This window comes from Pteropus alecto, unplaced genomic scaffold (genome assembly GCF_000325575.1).
Source record: "Pteropus alecto unplaced genomic scaffold, ASM32557v1 scaffold86, whole genome shotgun sequence".
Taxonomy (NCBI): domain Eukaryota; kingdom Metazoa; phylum Chordata; class Mammalia; order Chiroptera; family Pteropodidae; genus Pteropus; species Pteropus alecto.
The window spans coordinates 29,142,940-29,168,386 of record NW_006442109.1 but is presented as its reverse complement, the minus strand read 5'-3'; the positions used below and the strand labels follow the sequence as shown (position 1 = coordinate 29,168,386).

The 25,447-nt window shown below is 38.0% G+C and overlaps 1 protein-coding gene across 2 annotated transcripts in view; it reads right to left on the bottom strand.

The window, feature by feature from the left end:
* Window positions 1-2,596: 2,596 nt before the first annotated feature.
* FSIP1 (fibrous sheath interacting protein 1) overlaps window positions 2,597-25,447 on the bottom strand; it is a 151,312-nt gene continuing 128,461 nt past the window's right edge. For both annotated transcript variants that reach the window (XM_025038966.1, XM_006920505.3), the window contains 2 exons: window positions 11,902-12,412; window positions 2,597-3,118 (listed from right to left, as the gene is read on the bottom strand). In XM_025038966.1, the coding sequence (XP_024894734.1) occupies window positions 3,072-3,118; window positions 11,902-12,412 (558 nt within the window). In that variant the 3' untranslated portion in view covers window positions 2,597-3,071. The remainder of the gene's footprint in view (window positions 3,119-11,901; window positions 12,413-25,447) is intronic.

Here is a 25,447-nt window from a genome sequence, read left to right as displayed (position 1 = left end):
AAGAGGACATACTTATGGCCAACAGACATATGAAAAGACGCTCAGTGTCACTAAGCATCAGGGAAATACAAATCAAAACCACAATGAGATATCACATCACACCTGTCGGAATGGCTATCATCAGTAAATCAACAAACAAAAAGTGTTGGCAAGGAAGTAGAGAAAAGGGAACCCCTGTGCACTGTTAGTGGGACTGTAAATTGGTAGAGCCACTATGAAAAACAGTATGGAGATTCCTCAAAAAATTAAAAATAGAACCACCATATGACCTAGCAATTCTACTTCTAGGTATTTATCTGAAGAAACCCAAAACATTAAAAGTTATATACACACCTTTGTTCTCTGCAGCATTATTTACAATAGCCAAGATATGGAAGCAACCTAGATGCCCATCAATAGACGATTGGATAAACAGGTGGCACATATATGTACAATGAAATAATACTCCATCATAAAAAAAAAAAAATGAAATCTTATCACTTGCAACAACATGGATGGACCTAAAGGGTATTATGCTTAGTGAAATAAGTCAAATGGAGAAAGATAAATACCATATCATCTCACTTACATGGGGAATCTAAAAAACGAAGTACAGAAACAGCCTCATACATACAGAGAACAAATTGATGGGTGCCAGATAGAAGGGGAGTTGGGAAGATGGGTGAAAAAAGTGAAGGGATTAAGAAGTACAAATTGTCAGTTATAAAAATAGTCATGGGGGTGTAAAGTACAGTATAGGGAATAGAGTCAATGATCGGGGTAATCATTTAAGTTATATAAATGTCTAATCACTGTGTTGTATATCTGAAACTAGTATAATATTGTATGTCAATTGTAATTTAAAAACTTTTAAAATTTTTAATTCTCCTTAAAAGAAATTCTATTTTAGGCATGCAGCATACCCAGTTTATTTTTCTACACCTTATCTTTCATTCCGCTAATTACAATATAACTGACTTTTTAAATTACTTTCTGCAATGTTGAAACTTTGTCTGTTAACTTTATTGTTGAGAATTATACTATTTCCATGAAATATCTTCTTTCCTTTCTTAGAGAACACATTGTAATTACTCTACGAATTCTACTTCTACTTTATTTTATGAATTGTTTCTCCTAAATATACTATCCTGTACTTTTTCTTTGCCTTGCGTTTTTTTTACTTGCTTCTTAACTATATATTTTTAAGAGGACTGTTTATTAAATTCTGTAATATGGGAAAAAATTAAAAGCATCACATCAAGTCGCTAGCTTTTTTTTCCTGCAACTGTTTATGTGATTCAGAGAGAGATGGATTGAAGGGCATTAACTTCAGGCCCTGTGGAGATTCACAATAAAAGTGGTGCCAATAGTCTTCTTGAGAAATCTTAAGTCCACAAACCTCAAATTTTAAAATCCTAAGTTCATTCTTGAAATGAATAAGCTCTTGTTCTTTCTTAGTTTTTCACCTCTATCTTGTTCTATCACTAGGTCTAAAGGGAACATTAAAATAAAAACACTGATTTTTAATAAGAACAATTTCTCTCCCTATCAGAGTAACATTTCTTCTTTAATCTGAAGCCTTCATGTTCAATTATAAGTTCAGCTTACCAGTCCTTGTTAGAGGGACCTTCAGTTGACATGCTGTGGAATGGTGTCATCTCTTGTAATGGTAAAATTCGTCACTTAGGATCATTCTATTTTCCTTCCGCTCTCTCAAACTCCTGGAACATAAAGTCTCACCATGCCCCAAATACCATTTGCAAAAACACATTATAAAGCCATAAGTTCTCCCCACCATTCTATCACACACACACACACACACACACCACACACACCACACACACACACACACACACACACACACACCCCGAATAGCACAAGCACATTGGTTTAGAAAGCTGAGCTCTTTTGAAAGGCAACAATGGCTCCTCTCTGCCACTACTCCAAAGTCCTACCCATATCTCCTCTCCCCTCTGACTGTTCTGACCCAAACCCTACAACACATGTCATTCCTATGAGAGTTTAAAACCACAACTTTTAACTTCTACTGGCACCCCCACAGCAAACCTCTGAGCATCAAGATAAATTACATTGTAACACAGACATTAGCATGAATCGTTGCTATTTTAATGTAAATTGAAAGAGGAGGCTCACAAAAGAAATTGCTTATCGATTTCTCTGAAAATAGTAGCTACAGAATTCTTCATTCTAAAAGTCAAGGAAATTTGATGTAGGCGATCACTAACAGTATCCAATATCAAGGGATGAAAATGTGCAAACAAAAAATAATAACACATATACACTAATACATATATACTACTCCAAATTTCATTAAAGGCAGTACAATAGCCAGCTCTTTTTTTTTTAATCAAAAATAAATTGGACTTCTAGTTCTAATGCCAATTCATCATATGCAGCGTTGACATGAAATATTCTCATGAATCCAAATTACTGACGTGTAACTAGACAAACCTTCTCTCTTAGTACCACAGAATTTTTTAAAGTAGCTGATCTTTATTTGCTGCATTCTAAAAGGCAAACTCTCAAAGATAGCAAATCGAAAGTAATATATAATTCAAACTCCTCCTTAAGAAAGGTATCATTGCTAATAAGATAGTAAAAGCTATCCGAACTTTGCTTTATTGAGAAAATTCATTTCTTTCTATGGCAAGTTGTACTTACTTAACAGGCATGAGAGAGGAGGAAAACAAGGAAAACCCGGGCCAAAACAAAAATTCATAGTGATTAAATTTGTCTGAATCACAGTAAAGTTGTAACATATAAAATCAAATACAAAACAATCATAGCACTTCAACCAGTTTTAAAATACAGATAGATAAAATGTTGGCTTCTATAATGTATTCCTGATGTTGCAAGATTAGTAATAAAAAACAATTTTCTCAGGAATTTCAAGGAAGAAAACCATTGAACAATAATATCAATGAAATGCAATCCAGAAAGAATCCAAATATTAAAATCATTTGAAGAATGGTCTCTACAATGCATTCACTGAATTCAAAGAATCAGAAAAAGTATAAATTAACTTAATTTACCAACTTTCTTAAAGCACACCCCAGCCAGCAAGTCTTTGCTTAAGATTCTTTACATTCTTCTGTCATATCTTCAATCTCTTGTTCATCTGCACATGAAAAACAATAACCAAAGTTGTTAGGCAACAAGAAATGTGTACATAATTAAGAAAAATCATTCAGCCTATAAAACATTAAATCCTTTTACACATGAGACAATAACCACATTCTTAACATTTATTGGACAGTCACCATAAGCTACATACAAAGTTTACAGGAAAAAATGAAAGATAAGGCGCCTGCCTTCATTAAGCTTACAGCCAAGGGAGAACGTTTTGTGTTTTGAGAGTTAAAATGGTTATGGATTTGGAGATAGACATCAAAAAGAAATTTTTTTTTTTGCTTTGAACTAAGTCTGAGAAGTAGGGTAAAACCAAAAATAAATAATATAGAGTAGATAAGAACTGATCACCTTTCATTTCTTCGATGTGAGAAAAAAATTATGACACTAACAAAAGTGAAATGGAAATATTCTTCTAGCAATGTTAGTGAGAAGGTTATCAGAAAAGGCAGTATTGACAACAGAACCAAATGAAAACCAATAAAAAAAGAATCAGGAGGAACTGGAACCTTCATACGCTGCTAGTGGGAATCTAAAATGGTGCAGCTGCTTTGCAAAACAGAATGGCAGTTCCGATAAATCCAGCAATTCTACTCCTAGGTACATGCCCAAGGGAAATGAAAACATACGTCCACCCAAAATCTGTACACCAATATTCATAGCAGCATTACATATAACAGTGAAGGAGTATTAACAACCCAAATGTCCATCAATTAATGAATGGATAAATAAAATGTGTATGGCATATCCATACAACAGAATATTATTCAACAATAAAAAAGGAATGGAGTACTAATACATGCTACAACATGGTTGAACCTTGAAAACATTATGTTAAATGTAAGCAGAAACAACAGCCACATATTGTACATGATTCCATTTACAAGAAATGTCCAGACCAGGAGAAATCAGAGACAGAAGGTAGATTAGTGATTGCTTGAGGCTAAAAGGTTGGGGAAAATGGGGAGTGACTGCTAACGGGTACAGTGTTTGTTTTAAGGGTGAAGAAAATGTAAAATTGATAGTGGTGAAGAACACACAATTCTGTGAATATACTAAAAACCACTGACTTGGATAGTATTGTTGAATGGTTGCTCAAAAAAAGTTATGTCCACATCCTAATCCTTGGAACCTGTGAAAGTTACCTTACCTGGAACAAGGGTCTTAGCAGAGGTAATTAAGCTAAGGATCTTGAGGAGATCATCCTGGATTATCCAGGAAGGCCCTATATTCAATAACAAATGTCCTAATAAGAACAGAGGGAGATTCGAGACTCACAGAGAAAAAGGCAATATGAAGACAGGCAGAGATCGGAGTGATGTGACCACAAAGCAGGAAACCAAAGAATGTCAACAGCCTGAGAAATCAGAAGAAGAAAGCGTTCTCTAGAGCCTTCAAGCTGAGTGTGGCCTTGCTGACACCTTGATTTCAACTCTGGGCCTCCAAAACCATGAGATAATAAATTTCTGTTGTGATAATTTGTTCTGGCAACCACAGGAATCTAATATAGGTATATAAAATATATGTCAACAAAGCTGTTATTTAAAAAAAAGTCCACCTAACAATTAAGGTTAAATGATTTGTAGTTGCAGAGAGTAAAGTAAAAAATATAGTGATATTGTCAACCCACAGAGAAGAAATATTAAACAAGTTGTAGAGGAAGGCAGGATGAATATGAAGCAGACCTCACCTAAGGTGAGGAATGATGAGACCATGACCTCATGCCTTCATAAGTACTATTGCTACCATCTAGAGTGTTCTCCTTGCCCACCCAGAAAAGGACCCCTCATCCCTGGAGGCGTAACTTGAATACCACATCCCCATTTCCCATCTTCCAAGTTTTCATCATCCCCTTTGCAGTGTTGCCATGTACTTTGTCCTAAAACTCTTATTATAATTGTCCCACCCTACTGTGACTATCTGCTTAAGTGCCTGCCTTCAACAACAGACTATGAAATAATTCAGAGTAGTGATTATGTCCTACTCATTTTATATACTAATGTCCTTAATGAATAAGATGAAGAACCAAGAGCAATGACATGGAAGTATGGCTACATAACAGAATCACCCAGACCCCACTCTCAGAAAGTGACTTAAGTACTGATAAGTCAAACCTTAGCAATTTATTTAATTCATTTGGGATATAATCAACGTAGTAATCTGTTTTAAATCTCACCAGGTGATTCTAACGTGCAACCAGAAGTAAGAAGTGCTGCCTAAGGAATGGACTCAGTATAGCTTAAAATGTCAGAAAGATTTGAGGCAGATACCAAGTAGGAATATCTAAAAATCACAAGTATACAAAGCTTAAATGATCCCATACTGGCTATATGTGTCTCCAAATAAAATATTAACCATGAAAGAGTAGAGAACTCAAGTTAGGACATGCTTGCTCTCAGTGGATAAGGGTAAGGTTACCCAAAAGGACAATAGGGATGGCTGGAGAGAGAAGACAATCTGGAGAGGTAGTATCTTCATCAGAATGAAATTTAAGGTAGTTTCTTCATCAAAATGAAAACAAGCATGGATTGAGCAGACAGGAAAAAAGATACCTTCTGTTATTTTCACTACTGCCACATATGCTAATATTTTTTACAATCCTAAAGTAGAGTGACTAGTAAACCATATCTAGTCTAGAGCTTTTCACACTTTAACCTGCATACAAATCACCTGGTGAGGGCATCTTGTTAAAATTAGACTCTGATACAGTAGATCTGGAGCAGAGCTTGGGACTCCACATTTCTAATAAGCACCCAGATAATGACAATACTGCTCGTCTAGTCAGATGATCTTCAGTAATTTTTCATTTTACCCAATTTGAATAAAGCAATGGAATCAGAAGTTCCCAATAACTGATAAAGTGACAAGTATATTAAATATTAAAACTCTCCAATATGCCACTGTTCACGCTACTATCAAAATGAAAAAATGATAATTAATATGTAGAGAAAAATAAGTGGCAAATATGTACATGAACAGTTTATCTCAAGAAGAATTGGACTAAAGAAAATTAGTTAAAAAATAACTTGAAAAGATAAAGTCATCAAATGTAAACTTACTATGTACTAATGTAATATATAAAAAAAAAACACTGGAAATTTCTAATATGGCAGCTCTGATATTTTGATCAAATAAACTTTTGATGAGGTTTAAGTTAAGAGCATCTAAGAAGGAATTAGCAGCCTTGGAAAAGTAATTTAACAAATACTAATAGGGAGGCCTGAAGGCGCACACAGAGAAACACTCTATCAAAGCAACAAGTTAAGTATTTCCCTAAGAGCAAGCCAAAACATTTCTAAAAGAAAAAAATTAGCTAATAGTATTACTATTTTTAGAATTTCACTGCCTCACTGCAAACCAGTAAGACTATATTATAACAAAGAAAACTTTCTCAATACAACCTAGTTTCTTTGAAACTATTCAGGTGGTATGAAGAATAACATATATTAACACATGTCCCCTTCAAACCACCGCAGCAGCATTGCCAAAAGTCAATCCACCTGCAACCAGCCTTTATTGAGCAAGTTAGAATCAAATAAAACTTTGATGGGCAGAATTTCAATATGAGGTATATTCAGATTGTATAGTTGCCAATTTTGATAGAACTTGTTCTATCTGAGGACCACAATAGGATAACATAATTAGCTTTCTTACATCTAAACTGAAACCTATATTTCTCAAATATTCACAGCAAAAGCTTGTGGTTTGCATTAATCTGACAGTCTGAACGTTCCATACCAGGAATTCTGATTTCAGTAAGTCTGGCTAGAGCCTTTGACATAGGTATAAAACAAGCAAAAAACTCCCCAGATAACCCCAATGCTTGCTCAACCTGGTTAGGAATAATGCTCACAGGGTTCCAAAGGGCCAAGCCCGTGAAGTAGAGAGGGCCAGATACAGACTATATATTCCTGGAGATTACATGACCCTTCTAAAGGAACATCTGCTACTCAGCTTGCCTCTCTAGTGGAAGGATCTGCTGATTTGTCAGAAAAGTCAGAAATCCAGACATTTACAGGAAATCTCCTGATTACACATTAAAGACCATGTAAGCCAACCAAGTCCACTCACTGACCTAATCATTTTATGTAAATTTTCTCATTTGATCTTATTATAACTCTATAGGGTAAATATTAAGCCATCTTACTTATAATGAACCCAAGGTGTAGAGGAGAGTGAGATTAAGTAATTTGCCTAAGATCACCTGCCAGTAGCAGAGCAAGGATTCAAACCCAGATATCCCTTACCCAGAGCCCACACTCCAAGACAGATCGTGCCAGTGGGTAGGTAAGCCAGGCACCACTCTGCTCTTCTAGGTTCTAGCCTGGACTGTTAGCTTTGTCCTTTGGGTAATTTTTCTATGTTCTGTTTCAATTTAGAGCAACCAACCACCCCAGTTTTCTAGGAAGTGAGGGTTTCCTGGGACAAGGGACATTCCGTGGTAAAACCAGGACACTCCTGAGCAAACCAAAACAGTTGGTCACTCTAGTTTTCACTTAGGGATGTTATTTTTAAAACAACCTCACCCAACTCATTTTTGTATTTGTTATAGTATTTTTAAGAACACTATTCACTAAATGGATCCTATGGGAAATTCCACTGTTTTCCTGGAAGAATTAATATAGTTCTGTCTCCTTTACTATATAACTTTGTAACCTTTTTTTGCCCTATTCTATTTTTGTTACTTGTTATTTATGTTTTACTCTTTATTATATGAATTTCTGTTAATAAGTAGTTCGAGTGCTTTATGTCAAAAAAAGAATACTGTACATGCATACATGCCTTTTTTATGATCTAGAAAGCAATTCAGCATAAGATCATTTGACTAAATAATATACTGAAGCATTTTCCTTCTCAAGTGCCAGCGTACACAGCAGTGGTTCTGACATTAAGTGGTACCGTGGAACACTTACTTCTCACTTTCCTCATGCTCCCATGTGGAGGAACTTATAGTGGGGCGGCATCTCACCTCACTCCACCCCCCAATACTCTCCCGATGGGAAGAAGAGCCAGTTATTTTGATTGGTGAGTTTGGAGGAAGAAATGGCACACTCGGGGCAGCACCTTCCTCCAAGAGAGTCAGCATCCCCTCCAAGGGTGCTTCTTTGCTCCTCCATACTATTAGTTGGATTGGGGTAAACAGGTGAGACTTGAGATTTCTTCACTTCTGCCAGTGACTGGATGTGTAGGTTTACTTTGGTGGTGCAGCATTAGGAAACCTGGCTGCCTACTCGAGTCACAACAATCCCCTACATTTCATCAGCAATAAAGCCAATCTCTTTGATCTCCATTCGCTGGGACCCATCTCTCTCTCAGTTGGTTCTGATCCAGGTGGGAAAGAGAAGGTGCTATTTTTGATCCCCTAGAACCCCAACAGTGAGTGAGTACAACACTGAATTTACTGAACCTTGTATCCAGAAAGTCAAATAACAGTAGTTACCATTAAACTTAACGTACAAACATGAAACATGATGTATTTCACAGTGGAAACTTAATACAGCTGCAAAGTAAAGACTCATTTTTCAATACCATGATTTAAATTGGTCCTCAGTGCCATTAGGTTTGGTTCTCCTTTGAAGTATTATCTGACTCTGCGTTTTAGAAGCAGAATTTTAACACTTGTAACAGACCTCAGTTCATCAAGGAAAAGAAAATTACATACCAATAATATTTGTTATTGAAAGAGAAAATGACAAATGGTATTTTTTTCTTTTCTGTCTTATAGAAATCTACTGTGAATCACATTCACATGTATCTATTTCCCGAGAAAGAGCCAGGATATAATGTAACAGCTGAACACACTGCAACTCTCCATTACCATTTCATCTTTAAAGGGCTTTTTGCCCAGAAAACTGGTTTAGCATTAGATTTTGGTGTACACTTTTGTAGAAAGTACATAATGTACAATTTAGTATTTCAGAATAAAATTTATTAGCAAATTATTTTAATAATCATAAATGCTGAGGTTAGTAAAATAAAAACTCTAAGTTTAGATATACTAACACACTCAAAATGATAATGTAGGACCTATTCCTTAAGGTTTGTTATGTAATGAACAGAAAATAAAATATGGTGCACATATTCACTTCTATGCCATCTTAATCCTCCAGACACAAGGTTGTTACAATCATACATTAGGATTATCTGGTGCCATCAGAGACATGTTCTGTGGAGTTAGAAATAAGCCACCATAGCTTCTTTCCATTAAGTCACATTAAATTTTAGTTCATTCCATCTTGTCATGTTCTGCTCAGCAATAGATACACCATCAGTGTGATGCACATTCACATAGAAGTAAAGTCATATCTTAGCAAAATGCTGTTCTAAAGCCACCCCCCCACACACACACACATTGATCCCATATGGAAATGATCCTATATGGGAATGAGGCCCCCCTATACATCCAATTAAGCAAGTTGGATTGGGGTAAACAAAGAGGTGATGCAGATATTTTCTCTGTAATAAAAACCTTTTGTCCAAGAAGAAAGAAAATACACTAAAATTTTAGAGTAGAGCAAAGTTTTTGTATTTTGTTCTTTTGTTTATTAAATGAAAATCTTTGGTGGGGGAAAGCAGACCGCACCCATCTTACTGAATTACATGTTGTAAGTGAATTCTGCTACTGGATAAAAACTTTACAGTTTGTAAAATTTCATTTTTAAAAAAGCTCAAGATCTTTATATAGAATGTAAGGCTTGCATAATTCTTTGTGATACCACTGACTTTAGTTCATAATGTGAAGAACAAATGTAAACCATATTTTCAGTGTATTCTAAAACTGGATAATTTAAATTCTTTTATTTATTAAATAGGCCCCTGGTTTAAGGCAGCACTTTGGATATAACAATGAATCAGAAGACAGGATCTCTGTCCTCAAAGAGGTCACACAATTTTAAGGAAGAGAAGATATGTGTGCGCATAACAAGGTCAAGACAGTGTGTGTAAAATGATCTGATAGGGAATCAGTGCTCTGGGACATTCAGAGGAGAAATAAAATGTTTAAAAGAGGGGACCAAGGAAGGTTACATTCAGAGTTGAAGGGGTACCCGAGCATTCCTGAGGAACACAGGAAATCCTGAGACCAAATCAGCTATAACCTGAAGAACATCTAGGGACTAGTCAGAGATCGATTAGGAAGAGAACTTCAGGTCACATTATGGAGGCCTTGAACATCAAGTGAAAGAATTCAGATTTCATTCATTAGGCAGTGGAGAGCCATAGAAGCTTTTTGATCTGGGAAGTATGGATATCAAAGCTGTTCTTTGGGGGAATTAGTTTAGTGGTGGTTGACAATGACAAGAGGAAGGGAAGAGATCAGAGGCAGGGAAGCCTGACAGAGGGTTATTGCATTGGTCCAGTCGAGGTAGTAGGAAGTGCGAGGAAGGGATGGACATGGGAGACGCTGCGGGAGGAGACAAACAATGTTTGAAGATTGAAAGTGGAAAGCAAGGGAGAGAGAAAATGCAACGATGATGCAGATTTTGAGCCTGAGTGATTGAGGGGACAGAGGTTAAGATGAAAGTATGAGTTGAAAGAAAGATGAGGAAATTAGTTTGAGGCCATCTCCAGATGAACTTGCCTTGCAGGCAGGTAGAAATACAGGACTGAGGGGTTAGTCCAGAATTAACAGATGATAGATTTAATAACTAATAGATAGATATAGATATGACAGATAATATATTTAATCTACATTAGAGGAAAAGTTGAAGCTATTTAAATAGATTAAAAAAATACAGACTATGTTAGACCTCTAACATCGATAAATAATTGAAATTTGTTTATGTCAAAAAACTGCCCATAGTATTTGCACCCTGGATCACTGCGTAAGATGCAACATTGGATTAAGACAAAATACCTGAGAATATGCAAGTAGCTGAGATGGGAAGTCTGCATACAGAAACTCATAAAATTGCAAGAATAAATGGCATTTTACAAATTCATTCCTTAGAACAAATTTTCATCACTGAAGTTTGGAAATTGAAATACTAAGCAAATCTATTCAAATTCTTATATCTATTCAAACTAATTTCTCTTTTCCTCTGAAATCAACATTGATTTCTGGATAACCATCAAGAATATGTGTTAATCTAGGTGTCCATCAATGAATGAATAAAAATGATGTGATGTGTGTGTGTGTGCGCGCATGTGTGTGTGTATTACTGGAATACTACTCGGCCATAAAAAAGAATGGAATCTTGACATCTGTGATAACATGGATGGACCTTGAGGGTGTTAAGAGAAAAAAGTCCAATGGAGAAAGATAAATACCATATGATTTCACTCATATGTGTAATCTAAAGAAAAAAAAAAAGAAAGAAATGAACAAAAACAAACCCATAGATACAGAGAACAGACTGGTGGTTGCCAGAGGGGAAGGTGATTAGGGGTAGGTGAAATGAGTAAAGGAAGTCAATTGTATAGTGAAGGATGGTAACTAGATTTTTGCTGGTAATCACTTTGAAGTATATACAGATATCAAATTACAACATCGTACATCTGAAATTTATATAATATTATATACCAATTTTATACCAATTTTAAAAAAGAATACGTTAATTATCATTAATAATATATTTCATAAGAGTACTAATCTCAACGTTGATCTCATACAAACATCGATAAATATGTTCTTATGTTTACATGCTCTTAATCAACGTCATCTGTGACTCACAAACATACCTCCTTATCCTACTCTACTTTAAACTATAATACTTTTACATTGAGATTTTTAGTAAGAATTATTCACCAAAACACATACTCTCCAAGCCTTACCTGTTTTTGGTTTCTCTGAAAGGCTGAGTTTCAGATGTTGGTCTTCGGATGAAAGGCTCACACTGATGCCATACAGTGGATCATCCAAGAAAGAAGGCCTTTTCAGTCTTCCGATGCCAAGAGTCTTTGACATAAAATAGTCTTTTGTATCACTAAAAACCTCATCCTTGGAAAATTGGAGGCATTTCATATTCTCAGCTTCGATGACAAGAGCTTGTGACATGTAATGCCCAGTCAAGGCTTTGGTGAGATAGTAGCCTGTAGATGTTTTACGTTCTGCATTCTCATGCATATTTACATCTTCCACCTTGGTGCTTCTGACCTCTGTTTCTGACATAGTTGGTAACTCAGAGAGGATAGATCTCGAGAGCTGGGGGGATTCAGGCATAATATCCTCAATGTCCTTCTTTTCTCTTTCTGAAGAAAGTCGAATCATGGATTTTTGTTTGAATGTGCATTCATCCAGAAGACACCTTAACTGTTCCTCAGAGAGACCTGATGTTGAATCTAACTGATGAAACAAACCAAAAATTTTCAGTCAATTGACTGAGTAAACATTTATTTTTGGTAAGCTTCCAGTAATAAAATATAAATGCAAGTGTCCAGAAACCCCTTATGCAAAACACTCAGCAAAATCATTCATTTTAAAGAATCCAGAATTGCAGGAGAAATGTACAGTATCACTAGAGAAAAAGTTTAGAACCAATCTCATATGCTAAAATCCAGGAAAAGGCCCCACAACACCGATGGAAATGAATTACTGCACCAAATTAACCAATACTCTCTCTATGCATAGAAGTAACTTGAGCTGAAATAGAGATATTAGAAAAGCACCTTCAGTTTTATAAGTCTTGGAACATCAAGCAGGAAGTAAGCAATGAATTCTTTGAGAAACAGCCAGGAATCCTACCATAATCTCCAGTAGGTATTTCTCTGTTCCTACCACTCTTCAGTGTGAATCCCATCACCATCCAATTACTTAACTGGAAAAAAAAAAATCTCAGGCAAACAGGGTAGACTACACTTGCCCCCAGGGATTCACCACTCCTATGTCTGTCCACAACTTTCAACAGACAATACCACTGAAGACAGAAAAGGAAGGGTGAAGGGGTGGTGCATCCTGAGATGTGTAGTTGCTTCAAAGCTACAGGCCTAGACAGAGGCCAGGGGCATTCCAATAGCAGTGCATTCTGGGAGGAGGACTTGATCAAACACATTTAATCTCTGCTTGTAAAGGTTATCAGGATTGAGTGTTTCCACCAAGATCTTAAGGATTTCAAAATCTTTTTTCTTCCAGTGATGTTCTCAGAAAATAAATCAAACGAAAGTATAGGGTTATGTTCTATAAGAATTCAACTGAACAGCATGCCACTTGAATTGCAACAATCTCAAAAAAGGAATGAGATTAAACTACATAGAAACACACTGAAAATAATCTTTTCCTTCTCTAAAGAATCAGCACCATCTCTGATTTACATATTGGATTATCTAAGAAAACACAAATCCTCATTTACCCTGTAAGGAATTATCTGATAACAGAAAATCCTCCATAAGAAAACCTAATCATTAACAGTAATGGCTTTAATTTCTACTTTAGTAAAGTAAAAAAAAAAAAAAAAATGCCATTGGCCTACTTTGAAGTATATAATAAGAATTAACCAAATATTCTGCATATATAAAGTATTGGGGGGGAAGCTATAATTGGTACTAGTGTAGTTAATTCCCCATTATTGTGAAATGCTTCTAAGGCAACTAACAAAAAATAGTATGCAAAACAAATTTTGTATCATGCTTTTAAAATATATTGTGTGTCTTAAATTATATTTAACTTCTATAAATTAAAAACTGGTTTTCATAGTGGCAAGTGCCCTTATGAGTTTGAAAATAACAAGAAATTGTCTGGGAATGTATTCTTAATAATTATCTGGGATTCAAAATTCATATAATTCACCCTAAGGTTAACACACATCAGAAAAATAGGCATTAAATTACATGTTAGCAAATCCTGCTTTAAATCACTAGACATTTCAGGCATCCAGTTGTGGTACTTTATCCATTATTATTAGGAGCACTCCCTTCAACCTATTCTGTAAACCTAGTCAGCTAAAAAAATGAAGGCCATCTGTCCTTTTATGGTACTAGATACTTAAAATGCACTTTCAAAATCTGCTTATATAAAATTGCTTAAAATAAGTAGACAATTCCCTAGGATTTAGAAAGAGCCCACTGAGCGTCATCCTTACCAAACATCCTCACTAAAGGCTTATTATATGAAATTTCCAGACACTAGAAAAAAATCCGTCCATCCTGGAGCAGGAGGATGAAGAATTACAGAAGGAGGTCTCTAGGGGGAAAAGGGTGGGGAGGTGAAAGATTGGTAGTTTATCTAATATGTTTCACCACTTCCACAAATAATATTGATAAGATAGATGCTTGACAGTTCTGATGATGTATTTGGCAAGATTACAGAAAATTAAGTAAAAGGAAAAACAAAAGAACTCAGTGAACAAAAAGCTATATGAAAAGAAAGAAAAGGTAGTGTTTCAAATATATAACACAGTAAATTAAGCAGAAAAAGATCATTATTAACTCTAGAACAAATAAACAAGAAAGGATACCATAGGACACTACTTGCTTTTGTTGTAAATAATATTTCCACAGTCATTGCAATATGAATAGTAATAACTGAGGTAAACAAAAATTGTGATTTAACTATTTTGGGAAATAGAAAGAGAGAAAAGGGTTGTCTGAAGTAACAAAGTTAAATCTTTAGCTACCATCACAGGAAGTCAATATATAATTGATAAAATAATATGATGCCATTTTATTATTGATTTAAAACTTTACATCACTGTAAATTGGTATAAAACTGATCAATAAAGTAAATTATTAAGAAACAATAAAGAGGTAAACAGGAAAAAATCTAAAGGAATTAAAAGTGGTTGACTCTGTAGAGCAAAACTAAGAGGTAGAGAAGGATGAGGCAAGGAGCTTCCATTTTTAAAACATTTTAACACAACTTTATCTCCATTTTATTATTAAAATAAAATTTTAAGTTAATTTAAAATAAAACAAAAATAAAAGTAATTTAAATGCATTCAAATTGTTTCATAAAATTAATTTAAAAATAAAAATCAGAAATATTAAAATGAAATTCTCAACTGATTATATCTTTGGGCATCAGAAGCAGATCCAGGTTTTATGGAGCCTAAAATTTATATAATCTTGGAGCAGGAGTAGGGTACTTCTTTTAAGACACACACACACACACACACACACACACACACACACACACACAAACACACACATACACACATATAATTACAAACAGAAAATAAGTACAAAAGTGAGGGGGTTTTTTTAGAATGTAAAAAATCATGACAAATTACTGGAGCCTTAGAAAGTTGAGTCCATCCTTACATTATTTCTTTAGGGCATTTACCAGAAATGCTTATGCAGAAATGTTTTCTGATTACAACCTGGCTTCCTCTCCCCACTCAAGGCTCATACAAGTGAGGGGCGTCTTGATGCTTCAGCTTCATTGGCTTCACAGTAAATCTGTTTCTGGGTGCTCCAAGATGAAGCATAACACATTTGAGTTTGTGTGTACACAGAAATAAGCTTACCTACCATGCAATCACCCTGATCCTCTGAGGAAGCAGACTGATGGGAAAGAAAACACAGAAGACTAGAACTTGGGCTTGGATTCAAGTTCTGCCACCTTTGCATGTCACCTAAGAGACCTGTCTCCTGCTGTGAAATGAGGAACTGAAGATCTCTAAATTAACTTTTAGCTCTAAAATGGCTTTTTATGAATAATTACTCTAAAAATAAATATAAATGTAAGCTGTTTTGGGTAGAAGTTATGAAAACAAGACAATAACAAAGTGAACTTTTTTCTTTAATTTCTTCAAAATACTAATTATGAATTCAAAAAGTAACTAAAAATCCTCTGGTCTCAAAACATTATAAGTAAAAGTGAACCAAATATATTAAGCCTTCAAATTAAATTAATTTAATTATAGTGTTTTCTGAGTGGCAATACAGAGCAGAACCTTCAACACGAGTCATCCTTCTCATCTTTTGATTCCCTCCAGAGCCTTGACTACAGTATAAACTCAGTAAATTACTGTTGTAGTAATCCAACGAATTAACATTGCTGAGTGTTTTAAAGTAGCTAGATACTACATTAATATAAGCTATTTACAAATGCTGAACTAGACTAAACTAGGGCTCTATCACAAACTTCCTTAACTACCCTTGATAGCTAAGGGACCATGACACATATCCTTCATCCAAATTGCTTTGAAACTCCTGAGCTGGTGAGCTCCATAACTGAATGACTTTGTGCAAACACAGTGAAGTAACCATCTGTTCAAGTATTCACCTCAAAGTATTTGTCTTTCACACCAATTCTAATTTTCCAGTATTTCATAAACAAGTTATTATTCATGCTATTCCTGTCCTTCATAAAATTCATCATAGTGCATCTCAGTCTTCATTTTTCCAGACTAGAGCCCAATCTATTTTCTCTCCTTATACGAAAGCCCCTCTCTTCCCATCTTCATCTTAGTAGCCTTTTTATGGATCTTCTTTCTTGTTTTAGCCAAAACACACACATTCCACAGTCAAAGAGTAAATGTATTGGATTTTCTCATCAGGAAAAGAATATAGAACATTTGTAGCTTTAGTTCTCCTGCATCTTGCTGGTCTTGTTGGCACACCAGGTGACATCTTACATAATAGTAATAACTAGCATTTATTAAGCACTTACTCTGGGCCAGATACTGCTCTATGCATATTACATGTATCAATTCTTTTAATCTTCACAGCAAACCTATGAGGTAATTACTATTGATATTTCTGCTTAATAAATGAAGAAACTGAGAAATTAAGTAACCTCTCCATGATCATATAGCTACTAATTGGTGTACCTGGATTTGAATCTAGGTAGTCTGGGTCCAGATCGTATGGGCCCAACTACTAGGTAACATAGCCTCTCACTACAAATTAGTTCTCCCTCTACCATTCTCTAAATATCCTTTTCCAAACTGACATTCATTTTTCTGTCTACTCTCTCAGATTAAAAAAAAAAAAGTCTTCCTGTAGAGTATTTCACTTAACTTTGGATTTTATTACCCAGATTTGTTTAGTATCTCATGCAAACTTACATAGTGCCCTCTCTTTCAGTTCATTTCAGAAAAAAAAAAAAAAAAAAGCCAACCCAGCTCCATTTCCAGGATGCCCACTGTTTACTCTTCCCCACCTAGATAAATACCAGTTTGATGTAGGAGCTAAATCTGATGAAGAGGGAAACTTGTAAATGCTGGAGATGGATCACAGACTGGATTACCTCATCCTCATCCCTGCCTCCCCTCCTATGCTATATATCTGGAGTTTCTCCAGCCATAAAAATCTTCAGTTATTTGGAGACTGAATTTGTTGACAATGCAATCAAGATTATGTCTCTGGCACAGATAATCAGAAAGTCTACCCCTATAAACTAGCAGAGGCAATCTTGTCCTTTGATGTAAGCTTATATCTGATTCGTTTTTTCTCCACAAATGCTGAGTTCCTAAAGACCCACCCTACAAAGCCAATACTATTATCACAAGTGAGAAGAGGGTGGAAAGCCAGATGTCCTAAATGATTAACAACAAGAATATGGATGCAAATGGTGTTCAATGACATCAAGTTCTACTTTAAAATAAGCAACTAGGAAATATTCCACCCTTTGTTTAATTACCAAGATATAAGTTTACGATTGTCTGTTGTAGCCTCTGCAGGCAACACCTAAGAAGCAGTTTGTTTTAATGAAGGTTTTTTAGCCATAAGGAACAGAAGAAATCCTTATCTCAAAAAAAGGGGTCGGGGACAGGCCATGATGACATCAAGTTCTACTTTAAAATAAGCAACTAGGAAATATTCCACCCTTTGTTTAATTACCAAGATATAAGTTTACGATTGTCTGTTGTAGCCTCTGCAGGCAACACCTAAGAAGCAGTTTGTTTTAATGAAGGTTTTTTAGCCATAAGGAACAGAAGAAATCCTTATCTCAAAAAAAGGGGTGGGGGACAGGCCATGAACTCCTTTTTGCTTGTCTGAAAAACTATCTCAGATGGTAGGGGTGAATGTTGCTGTAGGATCTAAGAAGTCACCTCGAAGACACCAACAGCAGGAAAGGAAGTATAGACAGGCCTTTAAGGTCTGGAGCTGAGAAGCCACCAGGAACCAAAATCATGTGACTCATCATTCTCTTACTGAGTCCCTGTAGTCCCTTAACCCTTTGTTTGTCTGACGCATCCTCTTCTCTGCAAACTAGCTTTCCATGATTATTGATGGTTTCTGTTCTTTTACAACCTCGGCTTGCCTATGTAGCATAAATGGTCCCAGGTCCTCATTCAACATGATCTTAAGAGTCTGGCAGCCACCAATGACTGACAATGGTCTCTATGTCTACTAGCTCAAATTTTCAAGCAAGATAACCTGGTTGGTCACTGACCAGATGATGGACTGACAATATCAGTGTCAAGTGTTCACCACTAGTCCAGTCACCTGTGGCGAGGGTTAAATGGAATGAACGTGGCCACCTAAGTCCATGATTTTGGCAGGACTGTGGGTAAAGGGGATTTCCCAAAGAAGAAGGCATAAGCAGAGCAGAGACCCCCAAATAAATCTTTTTTGAGATAAAGAAGTTTATAGCCAACTAAAAGATTAGCAGTCAAGGCGTTTCCAAACTTGATTGATTCCATTCGATCTGAATACTCACTGAATAGTTCATTGAGATACAAAAGCAGAATTACTTGTCACAAAGTATTCACTTGTGGATAGAAAAAGCTAGACTTCCAGTTGGACTACGAAGCAGGACTATCAAGTCAGTATGCTTCCAATAGGCTCATAAAGCCTCAAGAGGTTCTTAATACTTCCTGTGGCTCTTTGAAATTAAATAAGTCTAAAAATCATGGGGGTATAATGATTGGTGTTCATTTTACAGTCTGCATCAATAGTGCTAATAATTCATGAAGGAATAGCCTTATTCATCCTTCCCCTCCTAGCTCTTTTTCCCCTATTCTGTTCTTACACTGAGGCTACTCCAATCATATAAATGCAAGTCCAACAGGTACAATGCTCTTAGGAGGCCACATAAGTGACCAAGTGTCCTAGGGGCCAGGCAAGATCTGGCTTATTTTTACCCAGAATAGTCAGAGGATATCTGGCCAGAGAAGAAACTGAACTCTAGTCAAAAGGGAAGCAAAGGTCATTGACAGAGAAATTGTGTAAAATATTAGGAATGAGGGCTGAGGTAAGGCTGTAAACAGGAAAGTGAGTCAGCCCCCAGGTCAGAAGCCGGGAGAATCTGTGAATAGAATAACATGGAGTGAGAAGTAGGTCAAGGCAAGCAGCTCTGAAGTGAGTTCATGAAAGTCATGGTGGTGTTGGAAGCCTGCTTTTATGTGGGGCTTGGCATGTCAAAGTAACAGGCCATAAACTCCTTTAGTTTTTGCTTGTCTGAAAAACTATCTCAGGACACCACCCTTGCCCAGGTCACCAATCTTCCCCAAATAGCTGGGCGAGGCAGGGCTTGGAAGGTTTTGCCTGATAGGTTTGCCTGGTGAAAGGCTGCTGTGAGCATTCCGTGATGGTGCTTCTCAGCTCAGGTGCCAGAGTTGGTCTGAATGCCCAACAAACTCCCAGCAAAACAAAGCTTGGCCAGGAAGTTGTTGGAAATGAGGCGAGCAAGTTTGGATACAGAGCACTTTTTGGGTCACAGGGGGCTGGGCCACCCACCTAAACCCCAGTTTCCCAGGAAATATATCCAGTATGTCACTTTTAGAGCAACTAACTACCACTGCTATGCAGATCGCTGGTTTATTGGATAGTAACAGTTATGAAAATCATCTGTATAGTCCTCCTTACTCTCAGTTTGAAAAGTCTATTTTTACTATATAGAGGTAAGTTGTGTCAAGGGAGGCCATGAAGGGGTCAGAAGTCAAGAAGACATCTAGCTAATTCAAATGCCTTACCTAAAGCCAGAGTCCAGATCAAGCCTCACCCTTTGGTAGGAGGTCAGCTGAAAGATGAGTCAAGTTAGAAAAATTCAGTATAATCAAAACCTGAAGAACATCTGTATGCTCACAGGACTGCCTCTCTAGAACTTTAAATACTTCTCTTGACATCATCTAAACCTCCCAATTGAGGAGAAGGTGAACTCAGAACTCTGCCTCCAGAATCTTCGACATGCATTTTCTGGGGTGGCCTGCAGGTGGTGGTGCTGTGGTCCCTGCAGGATCACTTCCATCAGGGCTCATTTAAGGCCTAGTCAGGGGAGAATATCCAGAAGGTGTTAAGGAAAATAAATGGTCACCACTCATGCCCAGTCCAGGAGGGCACAGAGGAGGCCATCTACTGCTGCTGAAACATGGTCTAGAAGGTAGTACCTGTCTTCACAGGCCTGTCAGTGGATTGGACAAGGTCTCCATGACCTTACCATGAGTACTACTGCTTTCCAGAGACACAGGCCTTCGATATGTGATCAATGTCACATTTAGCAGCTGACAGCTCTTCTGTCTCTTGCTCTGAGAAGTATCTCACTATTGTAGCATTATCTGGACCCACCAATTAGAGAGAACACTCAGTTGAATTCACCCATATGAGAGACCCCTCAGATTCATGCTCATCCCTGGGAACTAGAAAGGGAAACTGAATAGCTCCCTTGAATGGACAAAAAGTTTCCTAGCAGTACAAACAATCCCAGGAGCCAAGCTGCACTGACATTAAAATGCTCCAACAAAAATCAAAAAAGGGAGGGAAAAAGATGAATGGGACTAAGAGGTTCAAACTTATAAAACAAATAAGTCATGGGGATGTGGTGGTGTACAGCATAGAGAATACTGTCAATAACACTGTGATAGTGTTGTACCGTGTCAGATGGTTGCTGGACTTATCTTGGTGATCACTTCTTCAGGTATATAAATGTTGAATAATTATGGTCTACACCTGAAACTAATACAATATTGTATGTTAGCTATATTTTAACTTTTTAAAAAAAATTTAAATGCTCCAACATGGCGGGATTTAGTTTATCTCTCACCCAGATCTGTGCACTTGCCTGCTGCCGGGCTGAGCGGGGCTAACGTGGCTTGTGCGGCCCCCACAACTATGGATCCAGGTATCACTACTGATGTCACTGCATAGCCCCTCAAGTCACCCACAGGCACATCCCACCCCTCTTGCCTCCCATCCAGAACTTCTCTATTGTTGCTGAGGTGTGAGTTGCAAATAAGTACGATATTGTCAGCTGGCCACTTCTGGACTTACTTGTGCAAACTAGAAATGCAAGTCTGCCTTTGGGGCAGATATTGACCAAGACGGGAGAACAGCCAGTGAATAAAAGCCCTCCCCTGGCAAGACCCTCCTGAAAGGTAGTCACCCATACGGATTCTCTCTGAAGACGTCCCATAAGATCAATCAGCTATACTTGCTAGCAAGCAGTGGTCAGATCAGTAATACAGCTCTCATTTTCAGTCTTGCTCCATTTTCTCCCCACTGCTGCTTCTCTGGCATTGCTTTCGCCAATTAAGTGGTAGCATATAGGCTTTTGCCTCAGGCTCTGCTCTTCCACACTAAGACATTCACAATAAGCAACAGCTTCCAAGTTCTGGCCAGGTCTCTAGAAGTGGCAGCTTGAGCTGTACAGGGCGGGCCTGGGAACACAGGGCCAGCAGCTCCACCGCAGTCTCCGCAAATGGGTCAAAGGCTGGTAGGAGGGTGCTGGCAGGGGGCAGGGATTACAGAGCTATGGCCAGCACTGGCAAGGCCATAGGAGGGAAAGTGATGCTTCAGGATCCTTGGAGCTCAGGCTTAATAGCTGGTTCCTACTGGCATGGCTGGATGGGAACAGCAGAGCACTGCCTAAGGGGTGGGGTCAAAACAGAAAATCTCTTGGAGTCCTGGGAGGACATTTGCCCAGGGCAGCCAGAGGTAACATGGCTGCAGGGAAAATATGAATTGGACCCAAGAGGAGAAAGCCAAAGTCAGCTTTGGTTTGAGTGTCAAGACAAACAGAAAGAAAATAACAAGCACGAGGTATAAAAGATGTCATGGTATAGTGTTCTGGACTAAAGCACATCCTCTGCAGACAGGGGAGGCCCGCCCTCCTTCTGGGTAGGCAGAGTACAAGACTAGGCCTGAGTCCTAAAGGGAGTTAAGCAGGAGCAGACCTTACCACATCAGCAGACACTAAAGTATCAAAATGAGAGGCTAGGCAAGCCATGCAAATATGTGACATTCTTCCACATCTTAGATGTGTCTCCTGCACCCTTTGTCCATGTTGTTTTTCCACAGCCATTTATAACCCATTTGGTAAAGTTACCCAAGTTAAGTGTTCCTTAGGCCATGTGCTATCTTTCTGAAAAACACAGAAACTCCCAGATGAAGAGGAAAGACCCTTAATGATAGCACAGAGTAGTAGAGGGAGGCTGGCATTTCTAAGCTGAAATCCGAGCTTGCTCATTCCCCAGCTGTTGCACCTGAACAAATTACTTGACCTCTCAAAGCCTCAAATGTCTAAACTGTAAAACAGAAACACTAACAACTAGCTGACTCCTAACAACTAGTTTTGAAGAATACTAACAACCAACAATTTGCAATAAGCACCAGATACATGTGTGAAGCTGCTAGCACCGTGCCTCATGCAGAGTAGGCAGGATTTCAATCAGTGCCAGAACATCAATAGTAACGTTACGCTTCAGTTTGAGAAGCTGATAGCGATAGTGGCTAGATGACCCCTCTTTGGAAGTCTTCACATTCCAAGTTCAACATTCCTACCCTTGAGGGTCTCTCTGCGGTACCAGGAATAGAGCTTTAGAGATCATCTCACAACAATTTGCAACATGTGCTCCAGTGGATTGGTGTGGGGGCTAAGAGGCCATCAGATGCTGGGAGAGGGCACACAAGAGGGAAAGGTGGAATGTGAATCTCTGTCATCCCCGCAGGAGAGTATACACTTCAGAGCAGACACTATTAAGTCTTCAGTGCCAGAAAGTACTCAGAAAGGGGCTGGGTTTGAGATACTTTTATCTTTGCTCAGAAGCAGCAGTGTCAAGGCTTGAGACAAAACTTGTGAAGCACAGGGATTTAAGCGAAATGGGTTTCTCCCTTGCTTCCTGTGCATGTACATGCATGTGCGTGCACACACACACAGGCACACTCAGAACACTTTCCCCTTTCAGCAATCCCTTCCCTAAGGTATCCAAAGACCTCATGCTGCCTCTTCAGTCCTCTCCACCTGACCACAACCCCCTCAAAAAGTACACTCAGTTCTAAACTTTTTAAATGTCCTATATAGCCCCCACATTAGAACTTACCTATCCTGAGATATGTTTCCTCATTACTGTCCCTAAGACTAAGCAATCCAGGTCACTGCATAACCCTCCCGATGAATAAGCTCACATTTTACAGAAGCCTTTTCAAATCAGAATTACTTTATCCATAGAGGTGATTCTAAAAGTGGGTATCCAGGCCCCATAGTTGGATAGTAGAAAGATATTTAGGCGATATCATTGTTATCACCCCCAGTTCTGGCCACACAGTTAGGCCTAGTCTCATTCGACAAATGATGTGCCCTGTCAAATCTCATTAGATCTGATTTTCCTCTTGGATGTAAATCTAGCGCCAGAGAGTTAACTCCACATTTAACTTGTTGATCAAGGAGAGCTCTTTCTGGTCACAAGTGGGCGACCTGTAGCTTTTCCCAGGGTTAGGCAAGTGCTCCTGAAGCTTTACCCTGTCTAGACATGTATCTGAAACATCTAATTACCCCTGTACATTCTGCACAGCACACAAAGCCCGACGTCATTACATAAACATGAAGCTCCCTATGAATATTGCTGCTCAGTGAACTGTCCTTTTACATTTGCCAATCTGAAAGAGAAATCACGCTGCCACTGAATATAAAGATAATATACTATCAACAACAACTTCCAAGTTTTGCTATGAGCCAAACTGTGGGCTCATGGTTCTTTAATTCCTGAAATTAATTCCTGAGAATTTCTAAATTCTCTAGAAATCGAACAATGACAAAAAAGCCATTAGTGCATTAGATCCAAATTTAGAAGGATATAAATAGATTGACGTGTACTCTCACTTAAATGATGCTTAAATTTAAATTAAAAATTTTTTCTTCCACATACAGCATGAGGCTATCAGAGAGGGATAACTCTTTCTGCCACCCTCCCTGGTCATCAGGTCTCATATCAGGCATGCATCCAGACTAACCCTGATTATTACTCAGCTGCCCTAAGGTTGGGGCATGAACTAGACAGAGTTTATAGTCTTCAGCTATCCACCGTGTACCAGGGATGTTGACATACATTATTCCATTTCACGCTCCCCACTACCCAGTACAGGAAACTGGGAAACCGTTCTCTGCATTAAACAGATGAAGAAACTAAGGCTCAGAGGAATTAAATATCTTGGTCCAAGACCCAGAACTAGTGAAAAACGAAGCTGAATATGAAGTCGGGGTTTTTCATACTCCTTCTTGTCTTCACAGAAATGCTTAGAAGAGTTGATTAAGTTCCATTTTCCAAGGAGAGCACTCTAGCAGCAGCATGCTACCATGACACACCCCCTCCACACCCTATCTTACATCTGAAAATGGCATACAGTCAGAGTCCCTTTCACTTCATAAATCCAAGGCAGAAGTGTGAACAAGAGGCCCTTGCCGGTGGGTGACGGCTGCCCTCTGCCTCCCCTAAACCTGCAGTTCTAGGTTACATTAGCACAGCACCCTCTGTGTCTGCCTTCTCTGATAGATGTTAAGCTTTTCAAGGCCAGAACCAGGTCCTCCTCATTTCTGTGTCCACAGCTCTATAGCACAAGAGGGATCCAAGGCAAAGATTTGTGGGCTACATGAAACCTTCTTTGGGTACTCGTCACCTTCTGCAGTGGCACCACACTCCTAGAAATTAAACTCAGTGGTCTTAGTCTATATCCTTACTAGCCAGTGTTCCCAGGATATGGCCCAGCCCCTCTTCTCTCCCTTGTTCCCTGTTCCTTCTGGACCCTGCTCCCCCCACATGGCTTTGGAAGGTAATGGCTTAATCAGTTATTGACCTTCGCTTATGATTTGGGCCAAGCAGATAACAATGCTTTAATTCCTGAAGAGTTCCCTAATATTTCAGATCACAGCAAGGGTGGACAGACAGACATATTGTTTGAAGGGAGAGGATACTTCTGGTACTCTCCATATCACCTTCCACAGGCAACGACTCACCTGTGGGCAAAGACGTTGCAAACAAGGATTGTTCCCCATCCCCACCAATTTCATGTCTACTGACCGAGGAAAAATGCTTCAGATTCACAAAAATTCCCCAGTACACTATAACGCCTATATTCTGGGCCTATCATTGCAATATTCACTACAAGTCTAACATAGAGGTTTAATTTGGTCTGCCATTAAAATAGAACTGAATAATAATCACAGTCTTTGATTGTGGTTAGGTTTAATTATGGAAATCTACTCATGCACTTATATAGAAAGCCT